Below are 12,980 nucleotides of genomic sequence, written 5' to 3'. Positions count from 1 at the left end.
ACCCATACAAATAGGAGATATTTTTGGAGATACCTACTGAATGCAGAAGACAGAAAAGTAATTCCTTTCCAAGAAGCAGAAGTTATGTTACATATTCTTATACAAACAAGGTCTATTTTTAATTTATTCACCATAAGTTGGAACCTCATGAGATATATTCACTTCTTAGAACAAGCTGTGTTTTTTTATGTGCTGGATAATTATCATAATAATAGTAATTTTATAGGAACAAGATAATCTGTTACCAGGCTGGGTGTGGTGGTTCATGTGTATGTAATGCCAGCACATGGGAGGCCAAGGAAGGCAGATCACTTGAGGTCAGGAGTTTGAGACCAGCCTGACCAACATGGTGAAACCCTATCTCTACTAAAAGTACAAAAATTAGCCAGGCATGGGGGTGGGCACCTGTATTCCCAACTACTCAGGAGACTGAGGCAGGAGAATTGCTTGAACCCAGGAGATGGAGAATGCAGTGAGCCAGAATGCACCACTGCACTCCAGCCTGGGTGACAGAGCAAGATTCCATCTCAAAAAAAAAAAAAAAAAAAATACTCTGTTACCATTAGGCAAGAGATAATCGTAATAAATATTCCAATAGCCAAACTCTAGGCTCAAAAAATTATAATAAAATTATAAAAATGGTTCACAATAACAAAAATGTAACACCTAATGCATTGTACAATCTGAACTGTATAAAGACACCGTTAATTTAGTACATAATTATCAAACCACTTCTATAAGTTAGGTTTGGCAAATTGCAGGAGACAAAGATGGAATTGACATAGTTTTTGTCTTTAAGGTGCTCGTAATAGAATATAGATAACTATTTAATTTTTGTGTTTTTTCAACAGAGATTTTCAGAAAAATATTTTAATTCATTCAAATACTTGTCCACTTAAATAATAACTATCATGTATCTGTTACAGACTAAGCATTTTTCCAATGTTACAAAATACATTTAAAAAATACAGTTGGGAGATTGTTATTACCACTGTTATTTATTTTATTTACTACCTGAAATAGTGCTTACTGTGTGTCCAATGTCATCTGGGAGCTTATAGTTATTATTTATTACATATGTATCACGTTCAGTATGTGCCAGGCATGTTTAAGTTCGTGGTGATGAATGCAATCTTCTAAAATGTGGGTAGGATTTAGGGTAAGCGTGCAGAGTGAGTGGAACTTTGCCAGGTAAGGAGGCAGAGGGGTGAAGCTTGGCAGAAAGAGTATCTAACAAGCTTCCATGTTTGACAGAAGCAGCAGCCACGAAGAATGAAAGTTTTAAAACACAAGGAGCAAGTTCAAAAGGTAGGACACCTGAGTGAACTTTGTAGAGTTTATTAGCCGTTCAAATTTACTAGTGCAAAAAAATATATATGGAGTGTTTGGTAATGAGGTGAAAATAGCTTATAATTATTATTTATTATACTTAGTATGTGTCAGTGAAGGCAAGCTTAGGAAAGACTTTGTCGTTGTTTTACCTGTGTCTAGAAACAAGTTCAATAAAAGACTTCTAATAGTACAGAAATGAGTAGATCTTATCCTGTAGGCCAGGGGAAACTTCTGAGGTAGAATGCTTTGGGCTGCAAATGCTGGAAGACCTAACAGTGGCCAAAACCATAAGAACCGGACTTGTTTTGGTTGTCCAGTGATATTGGATTCCACTTGTTCCTCTTTCAGCTATGCTGTTGGCAGTGTCCTGTTAATGTCTCCCTTCATGGTTGGCTACTTAGCAAAAGCTCCAAACATCATGTTCTCACAAGATAGTATCTAAAGGCTGGAAGGGCTGCTTTTCTTCACATGTGTCTTTTAAATTGGGAGAAAATTCAGAAGCATGCAGGGGACTTTTTGTAATTTTTTTTTTCCTTCGGGAATGTAGTCTCGCTCTGTCACCAGTCTGGAGTCCAGTGGCACGATCTCGGATCACTGCAGCCTCTACCTCCCAGGTTCAAGCAATTCTCCTGCCTCAGCCTCCCGAGGAGCTTGGACAACAGGCACATGCGACCATGCCCAGGTAATTTTTGTATTTTTAGTAGAGACAGGGTTTCACCATGTTAGCCAGGATGGTCTCAGTCTCTTGACCTCACGATCTGCCTGCCTCGGCCTCCCAAAGTGCTGGGATTACAGAGATGAGCCACCGTGCTCAGCCCTTTGTGTAATATTTTGTTCGCTGCGTCACACCACATGCTCATTCCTAAACCAGGCACTGGGAAAGCAAATGTAGTTATATGATTAGCTTAGAATAATCACTTATGTTTTGAAGCTGAGGAGGGGTATTGCGATAATAAATATCCACATAGATTTGTGATTCTCCAGCAAGAAACAACAAGGAACTGCTCTTAGGGAGCCAGCAGTGTTTGTGCTAGAAATTCATTGGAAAATTGTAAGCAGGGGAGGCATTAGATTCAATTTGAGATTTAGGGCATTCTGTTCAGGATATAAAGCTGGGATTGGCAAGCTTTCTCTGTAAAGGGCCAAATAGGAAATATTTTAGGCCATGTGCTCTCTCTCTCTCTCTCTCTCTCTTTCAAGAATGATTTAAGCAGCTGACGGCCATGTGGTCTCTGTCGTAGCTACTCAACCCTGCCATTGTAGTGTGAAAGCCGTCATAGGTAGCATGTCAGTGAATAGGCATTACTGTACTCTTATAAAACTTCATTGAGTAAAAACATATGATAGGCAGGATTTGGCCTGTGGTCTGCAGTGTGCTGACCCATTATGTAGAGGATAGATAGCTGGAGGATAGATGTCACCTGGGAGCATATAGTTATTATTTACTATGTATTTAGTATATTCATTAGATGCCATTCACTTTTAAATTTGTGGTGATGAGTGCAAGCTTCTAAAAAAAATGGGTAGGATTTAAGGTAAGCATGCAGAGTAAGTGAAACTTTGCCAGGTAAGGAGGGAGAGGGATGATGTTTTCCAGAAGGAATATCTAACAAGTTTGCATGTTTGACAGAAACAGCAGCTACGAAGCCTAACAATTTGAAAAAAAAGAAAAGAAGGTGCAAAAGGTAAGACACTTGAGTATCTCTACTCTTAACCACGTAAAGAGACTGGGAGACAAGGGAAGCTTCAGCAGTAGTTAATGGTATAGTTTCCTTGTCACAAATCCACGGAGTACATCAGTCTATTACAAGGTTTTCACCCATCCATGATAAAATAAAATGATGGAGCTCCAGTTTATTCATTTGAAAATATTGTTGTTGCTGGGGACAGGGGCTCCTGCCTGTAATCTCATCAGTGTTGGAGGCTGAGATAGAAGCATCCCTTGAGACTTAGAGGTCCAGCAGCCTGGGCAACATCGCCAGACCCCATGACAATTTTTTTCAAAAACTGTAACTGGGTGTGGTGTTCTACACCTGTAATTCCAGCTACCTGGGAGGCTGAAGCAGGAGAATTACTTCAGCCTACGAATTTGAGCCTCCAGTTAGCTATGATAGCAACATTATACTGTAGCCTGGGTGGCAGAGTGAGACCCCATCTCTCAGAAAATTCAAGTCGAATAAGATAAGATACAATAAAATGTTGGTCTTTTTCTTGGAATTATGCTTTTCTAATTTGTTTTGCTTTTTAAAAAATTTAAGAAATGACAATAATGGTTGGTTTATATAAGGCTTTCAGAAACTGGCTTCTGCCCAAATCTCCATCTGCAGCCCTTTCTCTGTCTGCCCATTTTCTGGCATTACTGAGCTGTTGGTGATACCTCCGTCACCATCCTTCTCATGTAGACAAAAACATGCGCTCTGGGAGGCTTCTCTCCCTCTCTTGCCGCTGCCTGGCATGTGCTATCTTTCCTGCCCTCTGCCTCTTTTAATCTGGTGTATCTCACGTCTAAGTCTCAGCTTGGGCATGATCGCTAGAAAAGCCATCCCTGACAGCTTTTATTCTCATTCTTTAAACCCCTGTGCCTACCACTTAGCAGGAACTCAATAAATATTTAGTAAAATAAAGACTGTCTATACAAAGATGATTGCTACAGTCTAGCAACAAAGGGGATAGACATGCAAAGACCTGATGTGCAGCTCAGATGGTGAAGTGACACTAGAAAAATTCAAAAAGTACTAAGGGAGCCCCAAGAAAGGAGACAACTGCATACATGGAGGAAGATAGCCAGATTCAGGGAGGACTTCACATAGAATTTTGAGCCTTTTTTCCTTTTTTTTTTTTTCTGTTTTTGGAAACAAGTGGTTACTGTGTCACCCAGGGTGGAGTGCAATGGCATGATCGAGACTCACTGCAAACTGAAACTCCTGGGCTTAAGGGATCCTCTTGCCTCAACCTCTTGAGTAGCTGGGACTATAGGCACAGACCACTATGCCTGGCAAATTTTCTATAGAGTTAGCATTTCACTATGGTCTCTGGGCTGGTCTTAAACTCCTGGCTTCAAGCAGTTATCCCACCTGGGCCTTCCAAAGTGCTGGGATTACAGGTGTGAGCTACATGCCCAGCCTACATTCTGAGTCTTAAAACACAACATAAATTTGTCAGAATTGTACAGGAAAATATTTCAGATGTAAAAAAACAGGGTGTACACTATAAAGGTATAACAGTAACAAAAATTTTGCAAATTATTAGTAAATAATGTGCTTAACATGTGTTAAAAAGATGCTATTATGAAATAGAGAATAGTAAAGTGCTACTTTATATGTTTTTACTGTATTTTTAAAGTTTGTTTTGTTTCCAGCAGTTTTGTTTTTTTATATTGGGTGGAATAATTTTTGGGTGACCCTGAGACTTTTGCATGGCTTGAACCTGCTGATATCTAGTGTCTCCCCAAGTGGTTTGTTAAAGTTTTAGACAATTAGAAATGTTTCTTAAAAATGTAAATATTCCAGTAAACATTAAGCTTCATTTAAACTCTCAATTTATAAAAGAAAAGTGTATGTTGTTTAGTATCAATTTCTATAAAGATTATAGTCTTATAAGTCATTCGTTTTAACTAAACATATGGATTTGTCAGCAGAACATGACTTAAAAGTGGCTTCAGAGGAAAAGCAAGAAAGGCTTGAAAGAAGTGAAAATAAACAGCCACAGGTACATAACAATTTAAATTTCTGGTTTAATATTGGTTTGTTTGTTTGTTTTTCTTTAATAACATAGCATAGTCCAAATGAAGTAACCTTTTAGGCTATCGTTTTAGAATCCAACAGAGCATAATTTCATATTGAATTTTAAAATATTTCAGCCTGTTATAAAATTTAAGATATTCTTATAGTCTGTAGTAACTCATAGCTTTCTGTACCCTTGGAATTGAGGCCAGAAATTTCCAGAACTCTCTTTGCTCTTTTATTTTTATTATCTTCTTCATGATAAAGAAGGTAACATCAAAAATTGAGTTGTATTACTAAGCAAGAGAAATTATGAACAATTGAACAGTGATGGCCACTGAGTTCACCTTATGTGAAAGGAGTCATCATTCCCAGTGGTTCAAACTGCAATTTTATGTTGCTGATCACCAGTGCTGAGGTTAAAGACTTCTTCTGTTTTTTGGTTTCTGGTTGCCTTCAGTGTCTATGCTCAGGGAGAAGATGGGGTCATAAAAGCAATCCAACTGCCTATTGAGAGAATTATGCTTTCCAGAATGGGACTTTGGTGTCAGGGTGCAAACAATAACTTTCTTGTTTTAACATAAGTAGAAAATGCTATTAAAATTTGTAAAGCGCTGTCACTAGTGGAGCTTAGAATATATCAGACCTGGATATAAGCAGATAACCTATCTAGATAACACTATCATATTACAGTATAACATTTGAAGTAGAATCTAAAAATTTTCTTCCTTTCTGATTTGTATTCATTTTGGTTTCTAATAATTTAACATTTGCCTACTCTTTAATCCTAGAAATATGAATTCACTGTAGGGGTTCACTATTTAGGGTATGCTGAGGTAAAAATCTTTTCAAGAGAGAAAGCCTTTAGATACTACATATCATCTGTGAACCTATTTCTGTCAGATTTAATTGATAATGAATTAAGTTTACTCCAAACAAACAGTGAGAGTTAAGCTTCCTGGTTCACGTTTTTCCCCTGTATTAAGCCAAGGGAAATTATTTTTACTTCTTAGTTATAATCCAGTAACTTAGGAGTAGTAAAACACAGATTAAGTTTCACAATTCAGTTTTAATTATTTTCTATTTTTTCTTTGTTCATACTTAATTCAGAATAAAGTTAATTTTAAAACATGCACCCTGTCAGAAAAGACATCTGAGAAACAATTTAGAATAAAGTTAATTTTAAAACATGCACCCTGTCAGAAAAGACATCTGAGAAACAAAAGAAGCAAATGAATTTTCCACTTTTACACCTGCAAAAAAATGTCTCAAGAACCAGAACTAAGTAAGAATTGTAATAGGGGATATATCTGTATATTCAGGACTTCCTTTAAAATTCATTACAATTCTGGGCGTGGTGGCTCACACCTGTAATCCCAGCACTTTGGGAGGCTGAGGCAGGCAGATCATCTGAGGTCAGGAGTTCGAGACCAGCCTAACCAACATGGAGAAACCCCGTCTCTACTAAAAATACAAAATTAGCTGGGTGTGGTGGTGCATGCCTGTAATCCCAGCTACTTGGGTGGAGGCAGGAGAATTGCTTGAACCTGGGAGGCAGAGGTTGTGTTGAGCCAAGATCATGCCATTGCACTCCAGCCTGGGCAACAAGAGTGAAAGTCCATCTCAAAAAAAAAAAAAAAAACATTCATTACAAAAAAGTTCAACTGAAGATTGGTGAAAGTTTTGAAAAATCCAGAATTACTGTTTGTCCTGAGAAAGGGCTCTTACACTGTAACTCTAAAGAGGGACAAACTTAAAGAGAGTGCCCCATAATCTGATGAATCCTATCCCTGATGGTGAGGAAGCAGATGCACCTGGAGTGTCTAACTCTGTGGTATTCCAGGCATTGGCTGAACAGAAGGAGCCCATCTCACTCAGGTCTTGTCATTGCTTTTATACTCTGGGTCCCTCCAACACACTTGCCAGTCATCTTCTAAGCTTTATTCAAATGAAAATAGACTGTAAAAATTATAACAAACCAGACATGTAGCCTCTTTCTCACAGAGATGAAGAAGAAAGAGAATTGTTGTAATGATACAGAAATTGAAAAATTAAGTAACCCAGTAGTTATGGCTGAAATGAAAAAAGACCAAGAGTTTGATATGCAAATATGAGAAAATATAACCTAAAATACCACAGATTGGAAATTAGTCATTAGACATTGGCCTCAGTCTAGAGATCCAAAAAGTCTTTTTGATTTGTGGTTTGCTCACTCCAAAGAATGGAAGCATGTGATATGAATAGAAAGCTACAGTATTTCTGCTATTGCAGACACTTACAAAGCCGAAAACCAATACAGCGCTTGTTCCACAAGCCATATGGAACTTGGAAGCTCTTCTAAAGCTTAGAAGGTGTTTGGCAAGTGTGTTTCAGGGACCCACATATGACAGTCCCACTGCTAATATCTATAAAAGCATGAAACCTGAATTAGAAAATGTGAGTTATTCTCCACCACATAGTGACAGAACATCAAAAGCATATCTAGAAGACTTACAGCAAGATATGCAAAGGCTCAAGAATGAGATAGGCTTGTTACAACTAGAGTTCCTGGCTTTGAAGAAAAAAAGTTCAACTATAAAAGAGGTTCCCTTGCTGCTTCTCTTATTATAAGTTATCTGATCTGTTCTGGTTTTCTACTCAATAAAATCTCATGTGTATAGTTACAGTGGGGTTATCTAAATGTGTAATTGTGTGTCAAAGTAGATTAGTGCTGCTATCTAAATGACAGGTCTGGAAAACATTCTCATAATCTTTATTCATTCATCAACCTAAGTCTCACTGTGAGTTTTCCAAGTGGCATATGGGCTGGGAAAATTATTTAGCCATATACCATGTGACCTTCTGAACCGGATAAGCATAAGGGAAATTGCTAAAGAAATAATGTCTAGATTCTTTTTTCTATATTCATTTAAAGATGAATTACATTTATTTAAATGATTAAATGGTAATACACTGGGAGGAAAGCAGTGACTAAGAAGAGACATGAAAATGTATCTGACCTTGAGAGTTGCAACAAATATTCCCAGCCAAAGAAGTCTGTTTAATATGCTTTCATGCATGCAAGTTTATCTGTTTGACTCAAACTGTTTAAACTTGTAATTCCATCATGGCCACTTTAAATGTTTTTGGAAACAAATACACATACTTTCACATATTTAAGAAAATCACCACTCTCCAATATTTCTGTTGAATCAGACTTTTACATGATGTTGTTTAATAAAATATGGTAGGTTTTGACATGTATGATTTTATCATATAAGTAGGGTAACTCCTCAGCCAAAAATTTAGCATTTGACTCTATAGTAGAAGGCTGAGTTCTGTACATTATGTTCTAAAGATTGACAAAAATCTAGAGATTTTCTTCTTTCAAAGTAAAAGCAGATGAGGCCTCCCACCACCCTCTGAGCCATTAAATTGTTTTGCCAAAGTCACACTTTTAATTTATTTGATGAATTTGATGTATTTATCTGGTAATTTATGTAATTCAGCAATATATAATTGTATCTTCCCTTTTGGTGCCATGAAATGCTAGGCAATGCCATCTTAGGAGCTTTGGGTGAGTTACTTAATATTTCTTGGTTTTACTTCCAGTATCAAGTAGATAATGGGGCTAGAGTGGACAGCTATACTGTGTATCTTCCAGCTATAAACTGTGGTAATTGAATGTAAATTTGAGGAACATCTCATTTTCCAGGATTCCACACTAGAAACTCAGCAGTTTCACTCAGCTCCTTGTGTTGTGGCAAACCTTGGTTCCTCTATTTCAGTGAGCACCTTCACTTATTTGATATCCCTGGAACCAAATGAAAAAATAAGGAGAAAAGGCAAAGGGGAAAAGAATATCTTAGTGCAGAAAAGGGAAAGCTTGTTTTCTGTTTCTGAAGCCCCACAAGGTCACATCCTCTCAATCTGGCTATTTCATGGAGAATCCAGGTGACAAAGGCAGAAGACATATTTTATGCCTGTGTCTTTTTGTTTCTCTGTTTTTGTGTTGATATATTTACACCACAGAGGTAACTGTGATCTGATGGAGAACTAGAAGTAGAGTCAGAAGCCCTGAGGAAAATCCTGCAGCTTGCTTATATTTTTAACCTGTCTTTTTTAAGGATTGTGATAACTAAATAAGTTCATCAATGTATGTATGTAGAAGTGCTTAGTACAATGTCTAGATTTATGATTTAGTAAATGTAATTCTTACAACTGACTAAAAAATGTTAAGTCAAATCACAATAGAATATGATCAGGGAAACAGAACTTTTAAAACTTTGAGAGATTTTATCTGTCCAAATAGATGTGGAGGTAAAGCTCTTACTATAGGGTGGTGTCTGGGTATCAGAGTATAAATGCAATTTCCTTTTTCCAAGATTTTAATTTAGTCAAATTTTTTAACAACTTTATGCTTTGAGTTTGTTGTAATTCAGAGAAAGGCTTTTCCAATTCTGATATTCTTAAAAATTCTCGAGAGAGAGAGAGAGTGTGTGTGTGTGTGTGTGTTTTATCGATTCATTGACTTCAAATACATTTTTGAACTTTTTGAAATGTATGTTCTCTAAGGTTCAAGGTTTTGCTTCAACTTTTTCTCCAGTTGGATATCCACTTACAGCAACTTTTAATTGTATGAATGTACAGGTTGTACTTTCACTTCAGAAATAACCATCATAGGTTATTTTATTGAGTGCTAACTAAAAATTTGTTTTGTTTTATTTAGGGTTCTCACAGTTATGGAAAAAAGAAGGATGTGATGTATGGAAATTATATGTTGAAGACAGACATTGCCATGCCCAAACAGGAATTATATGCAATAAAAAATGACAGTCTCAGAAAGGAAAAGAAATATATTCAGGAAATTAAAAGTATTACAAAAATAAATGCTAACTTTGAAAAGAGTGTAAGACTCAATGAAGAAATGATAACAAAAAAATGGCCCAGTATTCACAACAGCTTTAATGATCTAAAAGCTGAGAATGCAAGGCTGAATTCAAAATCGGAGAAGGAAAAACACAACAAAGAAAGACTAGAAGCTGAAGTTGAATCCCTCCATTCTAGCCTGGCCACTGCTATAAATGAGTAACAATGAAATTTTGGAAAGAAAATACCTAGAACTAGTTATATAGAGAGCAGATGATGTTTCTAGACATGAAAAAATGGGTTCTAATATTTCTCAACTAACAGATAAGAATGAGTTGCTTACTAAACAGCTCCATAAAGCTCGGGTAAAGTTCAGTACCTTAAAAGGTAAGCTCCGTGAGACAAGAGGTGCTCTCAGGGAAAAGACATTGGCTTTAGAAAGTGTACACTGGACCTATAGCTAGTGCAGCATCGAATAAAGGAAATGAAGCAGATGCATCCAAATGGGGAAGCTAAAGAGAGTCAATCCATTGGAAAGCAGAACTCTTCAGAGGAGAGAATACATCAACAAGAACTTGAAAATCTCTTGCTTGAACGACGACAACTACAGGATGCTCGTAAGGAAGGCAGTAATAAAGAGATAGTCATTAATATCCACAGAGACTGTCTTGAGAATGGAAAGGAAAACCTTCTTCCAGAAGAAAAAAATAAAGAATTAATGAATGAATATAATTGTTTAAAAGAAAAACTGCTTCAGTATGAAAAAGAAGAAGCAGAAGAAGAAGTAAGTATGAAGAAAACTATAACCTTCTGGAAAGAAAATTTAAACATTTCATTCTAGCTATATGTTGAACCTAGTTCAATATAAAAATAATTAGATGAAAATGTGTTTACCATTCTCTATAATTCTATTTACATGAATCATCCAGGAAATATATGTATAGGGACCGAAAGATGATTAATGTTTGTGTAGGCCTGGGGTTGGAAGTGGGTCGTGACTGCTAATGGGCATTAGGGATTGTCGTGGAGTGATGAAAATGTTCTAAAGTTGGATTGTAGAGATGGTTGCACGACACAGTAAATTTACTAAAAATCTTTGAACTGTTTGTTAAAACAGATAAATTCTATAAATCATATTTCAACAAAGTTGTTCGAATAAAAATCATATTTCAACGAAGCTGTTTTAGTAAACCAAAAAAGTGTTTACTGTATCAGCTTGGAAACATACTTTGTTTCCAGGAGATAAAAGATAGAGCTGACAGATGCTTTCCTTTGAGTAAAGGCATTATGTCACCTATGAAATTTTAGTAGATGCAGAGCAATGCTGATAAGGTGTGTAGTCTTAGACTACTGAAATAGTAAATGTAACGTCTTTTTGTTGCCACATTTTAAGACCATCATGAAGCAGGTAAGTGAAAATGCTTGTACCTGAAATGTGTATTTTGAAATTCAGATTCAATTAAATGAGCCGCTTTGACACTTAATTCTAGATTTTCTGGATGAACTGAAGTGTGTTGCTGTGTCTTGTGGTGCCTTTGCCTCAGTGGCTCTCTCTTTTGTGTATTTTAGTTGCTATAACTTTGTTTTGATTCATACCAATGTGACTTAAGTCTGAAAATATGTCAGTCTCACATTATGTATTTTTCTGACCACTTAGTATTTTAAAGACTTCTACTTGTTATAAACTCACAATTTGGAATACATGTGGTAAATTTTAGCAAAAAAATATTTGATGTAATGTTTCCACTGGCAGGTATTTATAATTTGCTGTGAATATTTTTATGAGTAATTAGCTCATAATTTATATTTTAAGTCTCAATGACTATCATTTGGATATAATTCTTTCCAGTACAAAGATACTTGTAGCTGTCTGTGATTTATGAGTTTGACATTGAATCCCCATTTTCAGACTAATGAGGGGTGGCAGAGTTCACAGAGAGTGGGATTGAAGTTTGTACAGGACAGAGTTGTAGGAGCTGAGGTCAGGGAGGGAGGTAGAGGCCATGTTACCTAGGGCCTTGAAGGCCATTGGAATTTTACTTTTATTCTGAAGTAGGAATCCGTTGGAAGGATTTCAACAGGTGACTGAATATGTGAGGAACTCAGGTTGAGTTGAGGGTCTAAGGTGAATGAATAGCAGGCTGGATCAATCTGTCATGTAAGAGAATACCAATTTGGCAGGAATATAACACCTCCTGTGTCCCTCAGTGAATTCAGTAATAAAGAAGAAAGTATACATATGAGGAAAAGAAAGTGAATCTGTGTGAGTGGTAATAATTTTCAAAGTATGTATGCTTGAGTTAAATATTAACATAATTTAATAATAAGGCACTTTATAAAATTGGTAACAAAAATATTTTGTCAGGTTATTGTGAGACAACTTCAAGAAGAACTGGCCGATCGGCTTAAAAATTTTTCAATGTCAGAGTCTCCACTGGAAGGTACATCACATGGTCATATGAATTTGGATGAGACACGGACTTCAAAGAAGAAATTACTTCAAGTAGAAATTCAAATATGTATGGAATTTAATATGTAGACAGTTAATCTGTAGCTGGTTGAATAAAGTGTTTTAGGATACTAATTTCAGTGGACAGCTTGATTTTGTATTTTCATTATAATTGATCATTACCATTTTATTATCTTTATAACATACTTCTTCAACTCTGGCTCTTGTTCTGACATTTTGAAAAATAGTTGCGTATGTTTTCTCTTACAATATCTACTCTTGGGAAAGTTGAGAATGATACATCATTCCTCACAGAAAATTGACTTTTTTCCTGTTAAACAGTATTTTTAGATAATTTCCTTAATGCCTTGGTGAGGCAAGACAGATTAAGTCAGAAGAGAATGTTTAATGGAATATTCCAGCAAGTTGTCTTATTTCTTCACTTTTGTGAATGGACACAGCAGCTGTGCATATTCATTTCATGGATTCTAGGTTAACTTGTACAGAAAGGCCATCATACTGTTCTTTGAAATGCACATGTTTTAGGTTAATTTACAAACTACTTGAAAAGTTAGGCATTGCCTTCATCTTCCTTTCATTTAAAATATACTGTAATGGCGTAGAAATAC

General features: G+C 36.2%; 1 protein-coding gene across 1 annotated transcript in view; it reads left to right on the top strand.

Annotated features, from left to right (window-relative positions):
- LOC115935851 (ankyrin repeat domain-containing protein 18B) overlaps positions 1-12,980 on the top strand; it is a 43,129-nt gene that overhangs the window by 14,092 nt on the left and 16,057 nt on the right. Inside the window, 7 exon segments of the mRNA XM_055377153.1 lie at positions 2,963-3,017; positions 4,192-4,193; positions 4,970-5,040; positions 9,763-10,122; positions 10,124-10,346; positions 10,349-10,686; positions 12,268-12,444. Of these exon segments, the coding sequence (XP_055233128.1) occupies positions 2,963-3,017; positions 4,192-4,193; positions 4,970-5,040; positions 9,763-10,122; positions 10,124-10,346; positions 10,349-10,686; positions 12,268-12,444 (1,226 nt within the window).

This window comes from Gorilla gorilla, chromosome Y (genome assembly GCF_029281585.2).
Source record: "Gorilla gorilla gorilla isolate KB3781 chromosome Y, NHGRI_mGorGor1-v2.1_pri, whole genome shotgun sequence".
NCBI classification, from domain to species: domain Eukaryota; kingdom Metazoa; phylum Chordata; class Mammalia; order Primates; family Hominidae; genus Gorilla; species Gorilla gorilla.
Note: the sequence above shows the minus strand (reverse complement) of the source record. Positions and strands in the feature narration are given on the sequence as shown.